This window comes from Physeter macrocephalus, chromosome 11 (assembly GCF_002837175.3).
Source record: "Physeter macrocephalus isolate SW-GA chromosome 11, ASM283717v5, whole genome shotgun sequence".
NCBI classification, from domain to species: domain Eukaryota; kingdom Metazoa; phylum Chordata; class Mammalia; order Artiodactyla; family Physeteridae; genus Physeter; species Physeter macrocephalus.
In genome coordinates, this window is record NC_041224.1 from 171,911,190 (window position 1) to 171,932,842 (window position 21,653).

The 21,653-nt window shown below is 38.1% G+C and overlaps 1 protein-coding gene across 2 annotated transcripts in view; it reads left to right on the top strand.

Moving 5' to 3' along the window:
- Positions 1–21,653, top strand: part of UNC79 (unc-79 homolog, NALCN channel complex subunit) — a 221,191-nt gene that overhangs the window by 178,872 nt on the left and 20,666 nt on the right. For both annotated transcript variants that reach the window (XM_055088693.1, XM_055088694.1), the window contains 3 exons: positions 121–231; positions 8,897–9,001; positions 17,059–17,136. In XM_055088693.1, coding sequence (XP_054944668.1) covers positions 121–231; positions 8,897–9,001; positions 17,059–17,136 — 294 coding nt within the window. The remainder of the gene's footprint in view (positions 1–120; positions 232–8,896; positions 9,002–17,058; positions 17,137–21,653) is intronic.

The following is a 21,653-nucleotide window of genomic DNA, read 5'->3' on the forward strand; positions in this document are numbered from 1 at the left end:
GATTTGAAATTAAGAAAGAGTGATCCCGTTAGTTAAGGTATCATTAGACTTTAATACTTTTTTTAAGTGAAAGAATCAGCAATTGATTTTGGTTTTATTTTGGCCCCAATCTCATTACAGAATTTGTTGGAACCATTTTCAAAACTGCTCAGCTTTGTAATTCAGAATGCCATCTTCACTTTGGCCTACCTGGTGGAGGTGTGTGGCTTATGTTACCGAGCTTTCACTAAGGTAAGGTTGCATGTGTGTTTATGTGTCCCTGGGAAACAAAAAACTGGCAGAAACATATTCTTTCTAATCAGTATCAAATCCGTCTTAGGTTAATTGCCTCAGTATAGTTAAAAGTGAGTAATTCTACAGAGGTCTAATAAAAATCATTAGAAGGAAACACTTTGCACAAACAAATATATAAACTATACGTTAAATATGCAAATTTGGAGAACTGAGGGTCATATGGTTTAGAGGAGAAGAGGTATTTTGAATGAAATGAGATAATGGTCTAAATAACCTCTAATGTCCTTTTCAAGTTCACCATCCTATGATTAGTGGGCAAGCCATCAGTACATATCAATTTTATACCCAAAGTAGAAAAATATCAGCTTGTCATTTGTAAAAGCCTGTGGAGAGCTCCTTAATTCTCATCATTTGTCTGTCTCCCCAGTTCTGGGTTCTTGGCCTCTGAGACTGTAATCTCATCTTTTGTCATCTTGCTTTGATAATGGTTTCTCTATTGCATTATCTTTAGTATCCCCTGCCCCACTACTGAGCAAGTGGAAAAGCACTGCTTGCCCCGTGCATCTAGCAGCCTGTTGGTGCTGATAGACACTATCCTAGTGGAAAAGCAGAAGGCAGGACAAATTGAGAGCGTTTCTGTCCTTAAGAACAATGTGTAAATGTTACTTTTCCAATTTCCAAATTTTCCAAGTTTATTTTCAGTGGGGTTTCTGTTTCTGTTGTTCCCTCTTAAACATTCAGAATACTCTTTTATTCACGTTGTCCACTTCTACAAGCCCTTTAATTTCTCCTAAAAATCTAATTTTTATCAAGGTTTTCATTCTATTTAAAACACCCTTGTCTCCTTTCTTACCATCTTGTGCCATGCCACCATGTTAAGTGTTTCATGATAACCTTCTCCTTAATCTTTATGATTATAAACTGTTTATTACTCTGCCTGGAACAATATGTTTTCTAACTATGAAAATAATCAGTATTTTTTTCTTCTTTCAAATCCTTCCTGAAAAATAAATTCTTTTTCTTTTTTTCACTTAAAAAAATAGATCTGTAAGACACAGCAGCAAATACAATGAAAAGATATTCTATTTTTAGAAGTCATTTTATTTCTTAATTTTCTTTATGTTTGATTTGTTTAAATTATATATTTTATGGAGGAGGAATCATAATGAGTTTGTACTTTCTCTGCTGTGTACTATAAGTATTGATTACAGTGGACCTTCCACTATTTTGAATTCAAGATATTTTTGGTTTTAAATATTCATTATGCAGTATATCCCCTCATAATCTATCAACTTTAGTGGCCTCTCTCTTCCTGTTGTCATCTACCCTTCTTCATTCTGCAACTCACAATGACTATTAGTTGTAGAAAGCTTTGATCTAGAGCATCCCCACCTTTTTCACAGATAAAGAGAAACTATAAGAAATAGCTAAAGAAATAGCAGTATCTAATTGAGGCTTCTCCTCAACTGCTTCACAATCCTGTGTTAGTTTCTGTTGCACAACAAAGCGGATCAGCCATATGCATACACAAGTCCCCATATCCCCTCCCTCTTGCGTCTCCCTCCCACCCTCCCTATCCCACCCCTCTAGGTCATCGCAAAGCACTGAGCCGATCTCCCTGTGCTATGCTGCTGCTTCCCACCAGCCAACTATTTTATATTCCGTAGTATATATATGTCAATGCTACTCTTACTTCGCCCCAGCTTTGCCCTCCCACCTCATGTCCTCAAGTCCATTTTCTATGTCTACCTCTTTATTCCTGCCCTGCAACTAGTATTCCATTGTATATATGTGCCACATCTTCTTTATCCATTCATCTGTCGATGGACATTTAGGTTGGTTCCATGTCCTGGCTATTGTAAATAGTGCTGCAACGAACATTGTGGTACATGACTCTTTTTGAATTATGGTTTTCTCAGAGTATATGCCCAGTAGTGGGATTGCTGGGTCATAGGGTAGTTCTATTTTTAGTTTTTAAGGAACCTCCATACTGTTTTCCGTAGTGGTTGTATCAATTTACATTCCCACCAACAGTGCAAGAGTGTTCCCTCTTCACCACACCCTTTCCAGCATTTATTGTTTCTATATTTTTTTGATAATGGCCATTCTGACCGGTGTGAGGTGATACGTCATTGTAGTTTTGATTTGCATTTCTCTAATAATTAGTGATATTGAGCATCTTTTCATGTGCCCAAGAAAAGACATGGAAAGGTAATAGCTTTGGAGACTATTTGGCAATCGGGCAGTCTCGATAACTTGGAAACTGTCCCACTTAAAATGCTAGAAGTGATGGACGAAATGTAATAAACATGGTTTTAAATATATAGCAAATTTTATAAGAATGAAAGTTGCAAAAATGAAAAGGGAATTGAGAACCAGAGTGGTAAGCATATAAGCTGATATTGTAGCAGTCTTGGGGTAGAGAAGTTGATTGTTTTGGTAACTTAGTAGCTTGAGTTTTTTGTTTTTACTTGAAGTATGGTTGATATACAATATTATATAAGTTCCAGGTGTACAATATAGTGATTCACAATGTTTAAAGGTTATACTCCATTTATAGTTATTATAAAAATTGGCTATATTCCCTGTGTTGTGCAATATATCCTTGTAGCTTATTTTATACCCAATAGTTTGTACCTCTTAGTCCCCTACCCCTTTCCCTTTCTCTGCTGATAACCACTAGTTGGTTCTCTATGTCTGTGAGTCTGTTTCTTTTTTGTTATATTCCTTAGTGACTTGAGTTTTAAAGCCCATACAGAGAAAGGAAATGAAGTCTTGGGACTATTTCAGGCTGGGAGTTGGAGCTGAGTTGTCCCCATGAGAAAGCCAGAACCCTTGAAAGGCTATATGTTTGAGAAAAGTTTGATTTGGAAAGGATATATTCTTATATGGAGGTGACAAAGAATGGGCTCTGTCTGAGCCTGGGAACTGAAAGATTTGTAGTTTCCCTTGAGAATTAGTAAACATGAGCCTGTCTTTGAACATGTTTAGAATTTGAATTTGTAATACCTGCATGCTCTGTGAACCCCCAAAAGTCAAATAAATTGGTGCTGGGCAAGAAATTGCATTGGAGTGTCTGGCAGAAGCAAGCTCAAAATCAATCCTCAAACCTCTCTGGAGGGATATGCCTTCAACCTAGGCCCAACAGGATTCCCATAATTAAAATCTGGATGAACATGAGATCATGATCTAAAATTACAAAACATGTGAAGAAATAATCCACCATGAGCTACTTTAGCATAGTCAACAAAAATCAAGATTATTCCCCCTAAGAACTTCCAATACTAGAACAATGTGATAGAGACTATAAAAACATACTCTGAATGATAAGCATTAAAAGATGAATTAAAAACGTGAGAAAAGATCTAGTCACTTAAAAAAAAAACCAGATAGATTTGAACAAAGTAGAAATTCTAGAAATGAAATAGTCATTGACATAAAAAAAACTCAGTGGACAGGTTAGAGAGCAAATTAGACATAGCCAAAGAGGGATTTAGTGAAATGAAAATAGATCTGAAGAAATTATATAGCATGCAGCAAAGGGAGATAAAGAGATGAAGAATGTAAAGAGAAGATTTAGCCAGTAAATTTGAAATGTTGGGAAACAGGGACAATTTTCTAGAAAAAATGTAATATGTAACAATCAGAAAAAGGATGGCTAGACTTAAATGATGAAAAAATGGAATCAGTAGTTAAAAACCATTCCAATTTTTTTTAACATCTTTATTGGAGTATAATTGCTTTACAATGGTGTGTTAGTTTCTGCTTTATATTGAAGTGAATCAGTTATACATATACATATGTCCCCATATCTCTTCCCTCTTGCGTCTCCCTCCCTCCCACCCTCCCTATCCCACCCCTCTAGATGGTCACAAAGCACCGAGCTGTGCTATGCGGCTGCTTCCCACTAGCTATCTATTTTACGTTTAAAAACCATTCCAATTTTAAAGACAACTTTCATTAAACATTTAAGGAACAAATTGAGCTCTACTTTATGCAAACTAAAACAGAGAAGAGAAAAAAAGGGAACAATTTGCAACATATTTTATGAGGCCAGTAGAATTTTGATACCAACCAGACAAGGGCAATAGGGGAAAGGAAAATTATAGGCCAGATATACTTCAAAGATGCAAAAATTCTGAATGAATAATCCCAAGTTAATGCATTAAAAACAAAGCCTCACGCTCAGCCATAAAAAAGAATGAAATTCTGCCATTTGCAGCAACATGAATGGACTTGGAGGGCATTATGCTAAGTGAAGTAAATCAGACAAACAAAGACAAATACTGTATGAGATCAATTATATGTGGAATCTAAAAATACGACAAACTAGTGACTATAACAAAAAAGAAGCAGACTCACAGATACAGAGAACAAACTACTGGTTACCAGTGGGGAGAGGGAAGTGGGGAGGGGCAATATAGGGGTAGGGGACTAAGAGGTACAAACTATTATGTATAAAATATAAGTATATATTGTACAGCATGGGGAATATAGGAAATATTTTATAATAACTATAAATGGAGTGTAACCTTTAAAAATTGTGAATAAATATATTGTTCCCCTGGAACTTATATAATATTGTACGCCAACTATACTTCAATTTAAAAAATTTAAAAAAACTAAAGCCTCATGACCTAGTGAGGATTTTCTTGTAATATAAAATTGGTTTAAATATTAGAATATCTATTTACGTTACCATGTTGCCAGATTAAAGGAGGAAAAGCTTTTATCATTATCTCAAGAGATACAAAAGAAGCATTCTCTATAATTCAACATCCATGTATGATAAATCTTGTCAAACTAGGAGTAAAAGGGATAACTTGATAAAGGATGTCTTCCAGAAATCTCTAGGAAACATTATACTTATGGTGAAATGCCAACAGTAGTCCCTTTAAAATCATAAGTAAGACAAGAATGGCCATTATCACTGCTTCTATTTGCTATGGTCTGGAGGTAGACAGGAAGAATAAATCAAAGTATAAGGATTAGAAAGGAAAAAAACTCTCCCTTTTCATAGATGATGTGATTACAAATGAACTGAAGAGAATCTATCTATAGACACCTTTTTATAACTTTTATGAGAGTCCAGCAAGGATGCTGATACAAATGAATACCCAGAAATCATCTCTTGCGTCTCCCTCCCTCCCACCCTCCCTATCCCACCCCTCTAGATGGTCACAAAGCACCGAGCTGTGCTATGCGGCTGCTTCCCACTAGCTATCTATTTTACGTTTAAAAACCATTCCAATTTTAAAGACAACTTTCATTAAACATTTAAGGAACAAATTGAGCTCTACTTTATGCAAACTAAAACAGAGAAGAGAAAAAAAGGGAACAATTTGCAACATATTTTATGAGGCCAGTAGAATTTTGATACCAACCAGACAAGGGCAATAGGGGAAAGGAAAATTATAGGCCAGATATACTTCAAAGATGCAAAAATTCTGAATGAATAATCCCAAGTTAATGCATTAAAAACAAAGCCTCACGCTCAGCCATAAAAAAGAATGAAATTCTGCCATTTGCAGCAACATGAATGGACTTGGAGGGCATTATGCTAAGTGAAGTAAATCAGACAAACAAAGACAAATACTGTATGAGATCAATTATATGTGGAATCTAAAAATACGACAAACTAGTGACTATAACAAAAAAGAAGCAGACTCACAGATACAGAGAACAAACTACTGGTTACCAGTGGGGAGAGGGAAGTGGGGAGGGGCAATATAGGGGTAGGGGACTAAGAGGTACAAACTATTATGTATAAAATATAAGTATATATTGTACAGCATGGGGAATATAGGAAATATTTTATAATAACTATAAATGGAGTGTAACCTTTAAAAATTGTGAATAAATATATTGTTCCCCTGGAACTTATATAATATTGTACGCCAACTATACTTCAATTTAAAAAATTTAAAAAAACTAAAGCCTCATGACCTAGTGAGGATTTTCTTGTAATATAAAATTGGTTTAAATATTAGAATATCTATTTACGTTACCATGTTGCCAGATTAAAGGAGGAAAAGCTTTTATCATTATCTCAAGAGATACAAAAGAAGCATTCTCTATAATTCAACATCCATGTATGATAAATCTTGTCAAACTAGGAGTAAAAGGGATAACTTGATAAAGGATGTCTTCCAGAAATCTCTAGGAAACATTATACTTATGGTGAAATGCCAACAGTAGTCCCTTTAAAATCATAAGTAAGACAAGAATGGCCATTATCACTGCTTCTATTTGCTATGGTCTGGAGGTAGACAGGAAGAATAAATCAAAGTATAAGGATTAGAAAGGAAAAAAACTCTCCCTTTTCATAGATGATGTGATTACAAATGAACTGAAGAGAATCTATCTATAGACACCTTTTTATAACTTTTATGAGAGTCCAGCAAGGATGCTGATACAAATGAATACCCAGAAATCATCTGCCTTGAATTATTCAGCTACAAATGATTATAAAATATACTTTAAAAATAGCATTTATTGTGGCAACAAAAAATGAATCTAACAAAAATATGCAAGAATTTTATGGAGATAACCAGAAAATTTTATTAAACAACGTTAAGTAAATGGAGACAGATCTCATGTTCATGAATGAGGACCCAGCATAATAAAGATAGCTAATTTTCACAAAATAACCTATAAATTTAGTATAATTCCAATAAATATCCTAGACTTTCTCTCCTGATACTGATGGACTAGATAATTTGAATGTATCTTCCCACTGTATTTGAAAAGTTTCTTAAAAAAATAAACAAACTATTCTCTGAAAACTTTAAAAAATCATCAAAATGCTAACCAGATATAGAATTACCAAGCTAAGATCTGAGAGAACACAGAAATGCAGAGATGTGAGCCTAGCACTGAAGACCTTTTTTTGCCCTGGGGGTGTTTGCCTATCTGAAAGATGTGACAATTCTGGAAGATCCGGGAGGCTAGGGGGGAAAAAGTCAGAATCCAGGACCTTCCAAGAGTGGAGACTCTCTGATCCTGCACCTCCTGCACCTTTTGGCTGGGACCACTAAGTAAAGATAACCCAGAAGTAAAGTTGTCCTCACATGGACACAGATCCCTCTCAAGACCTTTGGTGGCCCAAGATAAGATATTACAAGGTTTGTATGTGTATTAAGGTAACCCTGGATCACTAGTGCCTCCAGTACCTGGTAAAAAATGAACAGAAAGCTCTTTGGAGGAAGATAACATTTCAGGCCTCAAATTATTTCTAAAAATATTTTAAAAATAAAGGATGCAACATGCAAAGATAACCAGACATATGAGGAGGCAAGACACCACAAGTGAGAATGAGTAGAAAGAAAAGACAGTGGATACAGACCTACAGGGTCTCCAATAAGTTGGTTATGATCAAGAAAGGACACATAGGGGACTTTTAAGGTGCTTGTGATGTGTACCCGACTTGGGTGCTGATTACATGAGTGTTCAATCTACGCTAATCTGTTTATCTGTTCACTTATATTTTATGTACTTTTCTGCATGTGTGCTATATTTGACAATAAATAAAGCTTACAAAATTGAGCATATTCTAGCATTGCATTAATAAGGACAGATCAATGAATTTCAGTATGTTCATACAATAAAACATCATTAAGCTGTTTAGCTGAAAGAATGAGAACTATATGTATCAACAGGGACTCACTTCAAAAATATAATGGAGTGGGCTTCCCTGGTGGCGCAGTGGTTGAGAGTCCACCTGCCGATGCAGGGGACTCGGGTTCGTGCCCCGGTCCGGGAAGATCCCACATGACACGGAGAGGCTGGGCCCATGAGCCATGGCCGCTGAGCCTGTGCGTCCGGAGCCTGTGCTCCGCAACTGGAGAGGCCACAACAGTGAGAGGCCCGCGTACTGCAAAAAAAAATATATATATATAATGGAGTAAAAAATTTTAAGTCGCAGAAAGATATGCATTGTATGATACCATTATAGAAAGTTAAAGACAAGCAAAAATAATAGTAAGCCTTATAATGGAGGTATACATATGTAGTAAAAGTGTAGTACATGAAATAATAAGCACCAGATTCAAAATAGTGGCTATTTCAAGGAAGGGAGAAAGAAAAGAGAGCACTGTATAGGTAGCTTCAACTATTTCTGTGATGTCTGATTTTTGATAAAGAGTATTAAATCAAATAAAGCAAAAGGCTATGATTTAACAACGATGGGTAATAGGTAGATGATACATTCCATGTCTCTATTTTTCTGTATGCTTGAAATAGTCCACTTAAAAAGTAAGTTCCTTTTGAGAGGATATGAGACCCTTTCAACAGTGTTACCTGTTTTTCTTTAAATCATTTTCTATTGAAAAAAATCCTTTTAGATTTGTTTAGTTTCTGCAGTTCTTGGAACCTCTCCCCCGTGAATAGGAACCAAATCTCGTGGTTTCAGTCTTTAAGAGGTAGCCTATCTTTTTCTTATCCATTAAATTATGTGTTCTCAGTGCTTCACTAAACTCATTACAAACACAAAAATGCCCTTTTTCTTTTTTCTTGGGTTTATTTCTTAAGGACAGTTCATTATGCATTTTAACATATACTGTTTCTTATTTCTGATCTGTGAATCTTTTGGAAGCTCTTTTGACATAGATCTATTCTAACTGAATTTTTAGAAATTCACCTGCTTCTCTCTTGTTTTGTGTAGGAGAGGGATAAATTCTATTTGTCTCGCAGTGTCGTTCTGGAACTCCTGCAGGCCCTGAAGCTCAAATCTCCTCTACCGGATACAAACCTCCTCCTGCTTGTCCAGGTAGGCTTGTGCCTCATCTCACTTTTCATGAAATTCACTTATGTCTGGAAAATTTAAGGAAGGTGTGGGACATATGCATAAATTAAATGTCTGTCCCGAGATAAGAAATAATATGTCTTACGTGAGCCATGATCTGCCTATCACTATGCACTTGGCACTTCCACTGGCTAAAAAAGACCAGAAAAGGAGTATTTATTTTGTTCCTACTGTGGAACTAGTTCTGTGAAAGACAAAAAAGAAGAATGAAACGATAATGTGTCCGCGAGAAGTTTACAGTCCAGTAGGTTGGAGGGGCAGCCCATTAGTGGCTACCAGAGCTGAGGCAGGGCTAACGAAGCCAAAAATGAGCGACCCGGAGGCTGAGGTCTGATCGCAGAGTCGCATGACTGTGGATGGGTCGTCAAATCTCTGTGAAGCAGAAGTGAAAGTGAGGGTGGGCCCAGCCAGATATGGTCAAAAGGCAGGACGGACTGAGTCCAACCAGGGTGGGATGTGGGTGTGAAAGAACCAGCACCACAGGAGCCCTAAGGCAGGGGGCAGGGCTTGAACACGTACCAGGCAGGCTCTAGAGAACTTGCAAAGATGAATGCTTTTGGTTGTAGGGCCGCTTACGAGAGGCTCTAGCTCTCCATCCCTGGCATCCTAAGCTCAGCATCTTAGGCAAGTGAGCAGGTTTTGATCACACAAGACAGGCTGCGATTAGTGCCATGAGTGAGAAAGAGATGTAGATAAAATCCTAGGGGGGAGTTAAGAGGTGGAGGCCTCTTACCTCCTATGGTGTAAAATCAGGGAAGACTTCATGAAGGAAGTGGCGTTTGAACTGGGTCACAAAGGACTGGTGGGTGCAGGCCAAACTCTGCCTGGGGTTGGAGTTCAGCACCAGAGGCTGACTGTCTTCAAGCAATAAAGGGAGGCTTCAGCAGAAAGATGGAATAAATTTAGGAATAACAACATGAGGATGGGATTTAGAAAAAGGCTGGCCATGCCAGGGGTGTCAGCAAGGTATCAGGTAAACTGGGATCCTGCCTCTTACCCCAGAGGTTGAGCCTGGTTTTAAAGACTTGGTCATGAGCTGCAGCTGGGATCAGGGTATCATTCAGACCGCCTTTGTGCAAAGTACCCAGGAAGTGTGTCACAGCTGTTTCAGTTCTCCCTGCTGAGCGTTATGGCCAGTCCCAGAGTCTGGGCCTACAAGGTTGACTTTAAATGAATGAAGGAAAATGAGAGCTTGATATCAAGAAACTAGACAGGTTTCCCTGAATCTTAGGTACCTTGGGTGCCATTTGGAGAGATGAGGGAGAAGGGGAAATTAATGGAGCACCTATTAAGTGCCAGGCACCATGCTGGGGTTTTATATATCCCCCTCACTTACTCCTTACAACCATGAGAGAAATTGGTCCTGTATGGCAGACAAGGAGACTGCGGCTCAGGGGGGTTCAGTGACTTGCCCAAGATCACACAGCTGGCATAAGTAGCGTAAGCACCTGACCACAGGGTCTAATCAGTATAGAGCACAGCCTAGTCAGGCCCCGCACATCACTTGCCCGGATTACCATAATAGCTCTTAGATTTTGCACCATTCGTTTCTCTCCACGTCAATCCGGTCTTATAGCCTATGGCTGCCTAGAGGAATTTTGCTAAAACTCTGCTTTTTATCATATCGCTCTGTGTGAAAAAACCTCCAGTGACCTTGTGGTACCCGAATTGTCAAGGTCTTCCATCATCTGTGGCCATATTTGACTCTTCAGCATTATTTCCCGCTACAAATATTTACTGACCACCTATCTTCGGCTAGGTTCTGGGGATATAGAGATATAAAGGCATAGGCCCTACCCTTATAATGTGCTAACCAGTATACTGAAAGTCTGTACAGTATATAAACTACTGTAGATGAGGGAGTGGCCAGCTCAGCCTGGGAAATGGAGGAAAGCTCATTAACCGTTATGAGCCCTGACCTGGCCCAGGTGCTGGGGAAACAGAGATGAATAAGTCATGGCCCCTTCCTCCCAGGAGTTTCCTGTGATAGGAGTAGCTGACATCGAAACAACAATTCCCAACGCACTGTAATGGGTGCGGTAGCAGAGGTGTGTACTGAGTAGGGAAGTGGTGTAGAAAAGGGATTGTATGTTTTTGAAGGGTGTGCAGAAGTTCGGGGGTTTACCTGGGAGAAGAGGAGGAATACTCTTGTCATTAGCCATTTAATATCCACTAACTGGTCCCCTTCTTCCCCCACCTAATACTGGTAATCCTTGGGAACAGAACGGAGTTTTTCTCAAAGGCTTGAGATTTAATAAAAAGTTGGCATACTTTCAGTGAAGAATGGTCTTAAGTCATGTTTAAAGAGCTTTCCCAGGCACAATGATGCTTTCTGAGAGGAGTGACTGCTGGAAAATGATGGCAGTGGATGTTGGGCATGATATAGTCAGAGTGAAATGGCTCCCATTGTACCAAGATGCTGGACAGCCCAGGAGGGAGAGAGAAGCAAAGCAGAGCCAGGAAGTGTCTGTGTTCCTAAGAAGAGACAGACTGAATCTCTTCCAGTGGGTTGCCATTGGCCAGTCCTACCTCTTCACACATCAGCAGCAACACCACTTTTGAGTACAAGTAACTTTGATGCAACTGACCGTAAAGGTTAATAAGATCAACACTGGTTTGGAGGAGAGGGCAGGTGAACTAGGCTTAGTGAAGTGGCCCACGAGAGAGTTAAGGCCAGCAGGTTGACAGTGTCTGGAAGTCACTTGTTTCTGATAGCGTTTAGATTGGGGACATGCCACCTCAAAGCAACCTCAGTTTCCAGGCCCTGAAGGTGCTTTCCTGCGGGCGTCGGAGGCTGGCCCCTGGGTTGCCCTCAGTCTTGAGCAGAGCAGGTCTGTGTGGCTGGTCTTCTTGGGTTCTAGCACCCCACTTTGTGACTGCAACTGGGGGCGGGTTTTTCTCTGAAGTACATTAGCTGCCTGTAATAAGCACTTGTCACAAGACAGTGAAAGAACACTGACAGTTTAAATTGCTCAGTGCTTAAGGAGACCATGAAAACAGTGATTATTGCATCACAGCTAGGTGAATAAATAACAAACACAAATTAGCTTTAGGAAGAAAGAAGACAAAAAAGTAAATTCTTCTGTGTATTTTGGATTCTCTCATGCCATTTCAAATGTATAACATTTTCATCTTTAAAAACAAATATGTATTTGTCATTGAGTCAAGTTCAATTTAAAAATCAAATTGTAAAATTATTTTGATCAGAGAGATATCCGGGGGGACATTTTGAGACCATGCCCATGAGGAACAACCTAGTGAATAATATTTCGACCTTCTCCAACAAAAAATATTAAACGCCATGCCATTTTGAAGTAACATATCCTTGTTCTATAAACTCAGAATAAACCAGTAATGAAAAAATTACTGAGAGAAATAAAAGTGAGGCATACCTTAAAAAAACCAAAAGTAGTTTCCTTTTCCCCGCTGTGCTTCCTGGCTAAGTCGTGGAGGAAAGTCTGCCACGGGGCCACTCATGGGATGAGGGAGAAGCATCTTTTGTCTCTCTACAGAAAGCGGTGCATCTTTCTGCAGGGTTTCCCCGTTCCTTTTTCTCTTGCCCTTGACAAATGTTCAAGCGGGTAGCAGAAGTGGTAGCCTGTTCTCTGGTAGTTTCTCTTAAACCAGAGAATCTGGCATGGAGTCACAGAGAAGCTTTCCCCTTTACTGGTGGGCAGTGTCAGCTCCTGGTACCTGGAAGACCGGATTCACAATATGAACAGACAACGTGTCCGGGGCGGACAGCGACTTCCTTCTTGGATATCGTGAGCGCCACCTCAGGACAGTGGGGGCGGCTCTGTTTAACTGAGAATGCAACTTGGGAAAAGAAAAGAAAGTAACAACTGGAAGGGAAAAGTCCCGTGGTGGGAAGGGTGAGAGGGAGGGATAGATTGGGAGTTTGGGACTGACATGTACACACTGCTGTGTTTAAAATGGATAACCCACAAGGACCTACTGTCTAGCACAGGGAACTCTACTCAATATTATGTAACAACCTAAATGGGAAAAGCATGTGAAAAAGAATAGCTACATGTATATGTATAACTGAATCACTTTGCTGTACACCTGAAACTAACACAACATTGTTAATCAACTATACTCCAGTATAAAATTTTTAAAAAGATAAATTTCTTAAAGCTTAGAAGTAAAAAAAAAAAAAGAAGTCCCCCGGTGATCCATCATGAATGACACTAGCCCCATTAGCGAGAAGAGAGTCAGTTGCTCAGACCTTGCATTTACCGTTCGTTCTTTCACCCGCAGCGAACCACTAGGATATTCCCTCTACTATTATACTTCTCTAATTAACAACTTAGTAGATAGATGAGTTCACAGATATGAGGCTGTTTATAATTCTTTTCATGGGTAAGCCACACTTTTGTTGTTTACCAAATACTCTGGCAGTAAGAGTGTTCCTTTAAAGGACAATGGAACACTTGCCCAAGGGATGCAGGGTCATTCAGGTTCTAAACATGTCAAGGCAGTGACAGGTACCAATCTGTTTTTCAATTTCTAGAACTTCTTCCTGGAGGCCTGGCACTGTGGTGTATCTCCCAGTCTGCTATATTATGGTTGTTCAGCCATCACTCCTGTTATTTGTTTTAACTTACATGTACAATCAGGTGGCCTTAAATGTTCAAGTGGATTTTTTAAAAAAAGGAAAAAGAGGCCTGGAGACAGGAAAGAATTTTCCAAGTAGAAAAAATATATGTATTCTTCAGAATCTACTATTGTTGACCATCAGGGTGTAGTTCTCCTTTTATACTTTGGACAGATGCCCTATCTTGTTTTAGTTCAGATCTGTTGACATTTTTGCTTTCGCTTATAACATTTTCTCTTCTGCTGGCATGCTGTAGATATTTTATGTGTAATAAGCTATTATTATTGTTCTCCAGATGGATTAGAGTTTTCATAATAGAGTGATAACTCATTGAAAGCTACCATAAAATCTATATAGGCTCAAATCCAAAAGAATTTCCTCAGCTCCTATTATGTGTCAAGAGTAGACATTCTGCTAATTTGCATGTAACACTCCCACTGTGTGGGATACACCTGCATGTTCAAGCTGTGAGAAATCATGTGGGTGAAAGGTTTTCTTTTAAAGATAGTTTAGTTGTGGGCTGGAGGACAAAGAAACGGCAGAGTTACGGCTGTTGTTTTTAATTCCCAGATACTATTGATGTGGGGTAATTAATATTTGTTGTGTTAGCAATAATCTGATCACTCTCTGGGATGAGAGGTGGCGATCCTATTTTGAATATCATTTTGATAATGATTTTAGTAATGACACATAATGGATATTGCGTTTCTTTTGTATTCATGCGTGAGTGCCTATTGCAGTGGCATATTTCTATCTAAAAGTACAGAATTCTTCCTTCTATAGCTATCATTCTTTTCCCCTCTGATTTTGTTATATCTTTATATTTTGAACAACTCTATGAAATAATAATGGAGTTTTTCAGTTGGCAGCTATATAAAATGAAGACAGAGGTTTATTAAGGTTTTAGTCATACATATTATGTAAAATTACACTGGAGGAAAAGACATTGATAAAAAATCGTAGATGATTTTAGAGGTTTATGTACTTTTATGCCTTTTAGTACACCAGACTCTCTGAGACACCTCCATAACGTTTAGAGTGATTTTAGATTTTAGAGTGATTAATTCTGACTTCTGAAGTTATCTATTAGCTCTCGCAGATCGGACATTTGAATTTGGCCTCAAATCTTAACACCACATGGCTGACAACCTTCTTACGTTATGCTACTCAATAAGGTGAAGCTCTAACCTGAGTTCGGTGAGGGAGAAAGGCTTCTGCTGAGGGAGATACAGACACTTGAAGTTTTGCTTCTTCACAAATTTTCTCTTGCCCTTAGGGGCGCAGCCAGGCTTGCAAGCATACTTTAGGGGTCAGGGTTTGCACCGTCCTTACATAGGATACTGCAGAGGACTCCTACCCGCTTCACTCACAGTTAGATGCATCTCTCTCTTTGCTTTTGGCCTCTCTTAGCTGTGCAGTCTCTTGGTTCTGCTGTAAAGAAATTAATTAAAACGTTGGAGTCCTGACGGAGGTTTTGGAACTTATTTATAAGTCGTTTGTCTTAGATGGCAGAATCTGATAGCTTTTGAAAATACATTTTATGGGAAAACATGCAGTATCTGCCAGGAGGTTAGGAGTGTTTCTTCTTTTCACTATGTACCTCTATCAAATATTTTACTTTTTTTTTTTTTTGGCCGCGCTGCGCGGCTTGCGGGATCCTAGTTCCCCCACCAAGGATCAAACCCGTGCCCCCTTCAGTGGAAGTGTGGAGTCGTAACCACTGGACCACCAGAGAAGTCCCTCAAATATTTTCCTTTTTTACTCAGAGGTTTGCCAAGGTTGTAGTCTTCATCATTATTATTTATCCTCATTTATTTACTTTTTCTTACTAGAAATAAGTGCAAGTTAGGAGAGCAGACATAAGCATTCTTGAATAAAATAATAGAAAATTTTAGGTGTTCCCTAGATGTTACTAGCTGGTTTCAGAGTTAATAGCCAAATAGATTCTTCAGCTTTCTCTAACTGTCTGTGAGGCAAATGGAGAGGATAGAATGTGAGCCTGGAGATCTGTGTCCACTCCTGCCATGTGGCTTTCAGGGACAGCTCTGCTTGCTGTCGTCCCAGCTCCAGCTCAGTTACCTGTCCCGAAGTAACTTTCAGGGAGGACCGCCTCTCCCACACTTGAAAACCAGCTCATGGCCCCAGATGAGAAGTCTACAGGCCCCTGACCCTCAGAAAGTCTTTTGAGGTTAGAGCTTCACCTTATTGGCCAAAATCTGCTGCCTGTTAATAACGCTTAGATTCCCATCTCTGGCTAACCTGACAACATGCTCGGTTTTGTTCCTCGTCCTCCTTGAGACTTTTTCTACTACCCCGATCCGTATTGCTTCTCCCTCAGTTTGACGGGGACCATGCCTGCCTGGCTGACCTACCTAAATTTACCATGCTCTTCCAGTATGAGAGTGAAATGAATTAGAAGGAAGAGCTGTCAGGGTCAAAGCTTCTTTCAGAACCTCTGAGCTCTGGATAGCAGCAGCTTTGGATCCTCAAGTCATTGGGGCCAGAGGCCAGGAAAGAGAAACTAACCAGGAACTAGCTGCTCATAGCAAACTCTACAGACTTCATGTTTAACTTTCCCCCTAAAACCATTAATAAATAGTTGGACATTGCATTAAGCGGAAAACACCTGTAAAAATCTCTAATGAAGCAAATCAAGTTGTAAGCTGACAAATCCATCCTCACCATGATCTCGAGTCATACCTGATTAATCATCTCATTTCACAAACTCTTGCTGAGCCCCTCTGAGATGTCAGGCGTGAAGTGCCGGGAGTGAGCTGCATCAAATCTGTGGTCTCGAAGATCTTGTAGCCGGTTGAGAAATAGACTTGTAGGTCTTTGCAACCTGATGTGATGACTGTTACAATGGAAATGTGTGGAAAGTCCTGTGGGGACACAGAGCGGGAGCGGGAGCGGGGGTTATTATCAGCACAGAGGATAGGCGTGAATGAAGTGCGAGGAGAAAGACCAGATACTGAGGGGCCTCGGAGGGGAAGAAACAGGGTACAGTCCTCACTCTGAAGTTGACTGTTTTTCTGTTTCCAGTCTAAATGTATGGTATAATGATAGAAGTCCGGAAAATCTATGAAAATTCAGGAACTGTCAAAAAGTGCTGAAGAATAAATAGCATGACTTCAGAATAAATCTGACAATGCTGACATCTTTCCTTTTTTCCTTGATTGAATGTGGCATTTCAGTGCCACTGAACTACTGTCTGGTTAAAGTGAGAATCTGTGTGTTAATCCCAGTACTATGATTCTGAATTTCTGGTAGGAATGAACTTTCAGGACTAGCAAGTCCCATATATCTAGGGCAGATTGTCACCAAAGTAAACGCTAATGAATTTAAGCCAAGTTAATAAAATTACAAATTACTTATTACTGTCCAAATGCTCTTAAAAATAATTATCCTTTCAATTTCTTATTAGTTTATTTGTGCAGATGCTGGAACCAAACTAGCTGAGTCAACAATCCTGAGCAAGCAGATGATCGCCTCTGTACCTGGAGTAAGTCCTGACGGAATTAATTATCCACATTTTCTATTACTCCTCATTTCCTCATTTAGCCAAGAGGTATTTTTGGCCTGTGTCCTGGTTCACTTTTGATGGAACAAACACTGTAAAATTGAAATCATTAGTATCCTGTTTGAAAGAGCACTGGTGAAAACTTAAATTAATCTCTGCCCCTGGAAACTTTTAATTCCAGGAAACATGAATGAAATGGAAGCAGCCAGTTAAGGAGAGGGAAGAAATTACCAGGCATACCGCCTAGATTTGATTAAAGTTCAATTTTTCCAGAATCAATTTTCTTACACTGGCTTCTGTTAACCAGTTTGATTTAACTACTGCCAGAAAGAAATAAGCATTTAATACCTTGTTTTCCTTTATAATATTTCCTCTGAAAATTGAAAAAACTTCTGTTATCATCAACTAGTGAACTATTTGGTGAAATATGTTAAGATTCTTATAGACAGGATTGAATATGAGAAACCACAATAACTTATTGATAGCAAGGTTGTTGCAACAAACTAAGAAACCTTAGAGATCTAAATTATTAATGGAAAAAATTTATTTAAATTTTCAGTAGAGAAAAAAATTTTTTTTAGTTTATTTGTTTACGTATTTATGTATTTATTTTTGGCTGCGTTGGGTCTTCGTTGCTGCGCGCGGGCTTTCTCTAGTTGCGGTGAGCGGGGGCTACTCTTCGTTGTGGTGCACAGTCTTCTCACTGCGGTGGCTTCTCTTGTTGCGGAGAACGGGCCTGGCACGTGGGCTCAGGAGTTGTGGCGCACGGGCTTAGTTGCTCCGCGGCATGTGGGATCCTCCCGGATCAGGGCTCGAACCCGTGTCCCCTGCATTGGCAGGCGGATTCTTAACCACTGCGCCACCAGGGAAGTCCGAGAAAAATTTTAATAAGGAAAAAAGATCACTTATAATCCTTCTGCCCTAAAATAAGAGCCTTATTCTTTTAGAAAATTTTTACCTGTTTTGATCTATTCAGTATCCTAATTGGCTTATTCCCGTATTGTTGGAAATCTATATGCTTTCTAGTTTCTTTGCTTGTATAGCATAGCATAGTATATAGCATATACACAAAGATCCTTTTCATGTTTATTTTGAATGATATCCTTGGGATAAATTCCCTAGTCAGTGGGCAGGAACATCTTCACAATACGTATTCCCATGTTGCTTTCCAAGAAGGTTTTCTTCATTTACAAGTATACCAGTTTTAACCACAGCACACTAAACATTACTTCATTTTTATTTTTTTTGATGTGGAGAAATATTATGAGAGAGGAAGAATAACAGTCATTCAACCCAGAGATAATTTTAATGCTAACATATTAATGTATTTTCTTTCTTCTTTTTCTATGTATATTTTTAAACATAGTCAAACCATAATATAGATGCAGCTTTGGCTTCATATGTCATAAGCATTTTCCCCAAAGTGGCATTACCTCATGTGTCTGCACCATAAAATAGTGGTTAACAATACGGGTTTTGATTCACACCTGAGTTTGAGGCCTGACATTTACTAGCTGTGTGATCGGGAAGGTTATTTAACCCATGATGCTTTGATTTGTATTATCTGTAGAATGGGATATAATAGGGCCTAAGGTCTAGGTTGAGGATTGAATGAGATAATGCATGTAAAGCACATTAGCATGGTGCTAAATATATAGTAAGTGCTGAGTAAACATTAACTATTAAAAATAATATTAATGGAGGTAGGGGGACAGGACAGGTGATGCTTAAGGGTACAGACTTACAATGAGCAGTAAAAAAGTCCTAGAGATGTAATGCACAGGTCAGTGAATATAGACAACAATACTGTATTATAATAATCAAACTTGCTAAGAGACTAAAACTTAATTATTCCTACCAAAAAGAAAGGATAAATACATAATGTGATATAGGTACTAATTATCGTTACGATGGCAGTCATATTACAATATATAAATGCATCAAATTAACATGTTATACACCTTAAATTTACATCATTATATGTCAAACATATGTCAATAAAAAAATAAAATACAACTAAAAGTAAAAAAAATACTATTAGCAGACACTACTTATTGTTGGATAGTTTCATTATTTTCAATATTCTGCCATTGTAACTAATGTGTGATAAACATCTTTGTGCTTAAATCTTTGTTCATATTTTAGACTATTTCTTTATAACAGATTTCTAGGAGTAGATTAATAGATTCTGGGTTTTTTTAAAGGTTCTTGACAATAGTTGGGGTAATGCAAGATGCTATGAGATAAAATTCCAGTTCTTAGCAACTGGAAAAAAAGCTTATTGTTTGCTCAAGTGAAGTTTACACGGGTGTCCTGACTAACAAAGGGAGGAGGACTTCCACATGAGCACCTGGGGATCAGGTTTCTTCTGTCACGTGCAGTCCTCTGCAATCAGCTGGTGGTTGGGGAAAGAGAAGGGAATATGGTTCATGGAACGTTTTCGTGGGCCAGGTCTAAAAGTGATGCACATTTCTCCTACTCACGTGCCATTGGCTAGAACTCAATCACTCCGTCACACCCGACTGCAAAGGAGGACGGGAAATGTGGTCTAGTGCATCCTAGGGAAGAAGAGAAATGGTTCTGTGAGTAGCTAGCCAGTCGCTGCCCAGCACTCACTGGTTTCCTTATTGAATTCTCTAAAACTCAATATTTGCTACCTGTGTGATAGCTAAAAAATAATATCCCTAATATATAAAGGTTTATTGGAATCAACAAGACAAATATTCCAAAACAACAAAATAGCAACAGTTATAGCTCTACATATAGAACCTTTTCCAATGACCAATAAGCCATTCAAAATAAGCCTTTTACCCTCACTAGCAATCAGTGAACTGTAAATTAATATAAACTATAAAAATTTAAAAATATAAAAATTAAAATCAGCTGGCAAATCAGCAGGTTTTTCTTCACAAAGAAACTTACTGATGATGACGTGAAGCAAGCATTCTTATAAGCTACTGGTGATAGTCAGTTTTGCTGAAAAAGAGTTGACAATCTACTTCTAGGAATATGTTTGAGAAAGTATTTAAATATAGAATTATCTACAAGCACATAAAGAATTATCTACAAGTATATTTATTAAAGTAGCATGTAAAATAGCAAAAATATGGAAACAAAATTAATGTGCAACATTAGGGTATTATTTAAATGAAATAAAGTACATCTATAAGATAGACTATTATGTGGACCAAATCAAATTTTCAAAGAATATTTAATTAATTGGAAAATGCTTATGATGAATTTAATTAAAAAGCAGGTTAGAAAAAAATTATCTCAATCTTATAAAAATTATATATGTGTGTGTGTTATATGCATGAAAAATATTTGGAAATATTAACAGTGGCTGTCTCAGAGGTGGAGAGCAGGAATTAGGATTATGGTAATTTTTCTTTTTCTTTTTATTAATTTATATTTTCCAAGGTTTCTACATCGAACACGTGTTCTCTTTATAATGTAAGAAATGTAACTTAAAAATCAGATACAAGTTTTGAGAAAGAATTGGATATGGTTCACTTCAATTCATGTTTTTGAGATTAGAGTATGTTTTCAAGTCCTTTATCATCAGTTTTCCCCCTGAAATAAACATAAGTCTTTTGAAACAAGTTGAGCTAGACTCTTTATGTTTTTTAAAATAACACACTAAGGTTATACTTACGTTTTGCAAAGTAAAAGAAAAAAGGGGGGGGCGATTGGAAATTGTATGCTTTGTTTTATAAGTGTAGATGGCTCACTGAAGTTAATCCTGGCTAGAAAGTGTATTTTAAGGCTTTTATTAGATGTAGTTACTGTCTCTAGAGCAAAAGTAACTGGTAATAGTAAATTCTTTCCTCTCATTTTTTGAAATTCAAAGGTAAAAGACAAATATTGAATAATGCTACAAGCAATTATTTTCTGTGACATTTGCCTAGTTGAAATGGTATAAAATATTGCCTATGAAAGAAACAAATCCCTTTCAAGAAATTCAGGAGCAGAGTATATGCTCTTATTTGCATGACATGTGAAAGGTCAGAGAAAATGGAATAAACTGAGGGGGAAATCCTTTCTTGCACGAAGGGACTAATATTCCCAAAGCAGGAGCCCTTTTATAATTTCTTCACTTGATTTAAATTAAAAGAAGAAAACCTTAAAACATATGAAATGCTTGGAAAACACTCTTGACAGAACTGCCAATGACCTTATTTTACTGTTTGTTATCCTGTCAGAGGAACTGACAGGCGTAACATTCTAGAAGAGATAGAAGGTGATATAGTTCAGTGCTGTGCAGATTTACATGAATATGGGAAAATGAGAGCCACTGGGTGAGCTAGTTAAGTATATAATGTTCCAGATTTTCCTAAAGAAAGCTAAGAAAGGCCTTAGCATAGTATTCAGATGGCTTCAAAGAGGGCCTGCTTTTGATCCACATTATATCCAGTCTTATGTATGGGTTCTCTCATACAGCTTTGATGTAGCAGCCTGTCTGTCCATTTTCCTTTTCTTTGTTTATAATCCTAAATTCA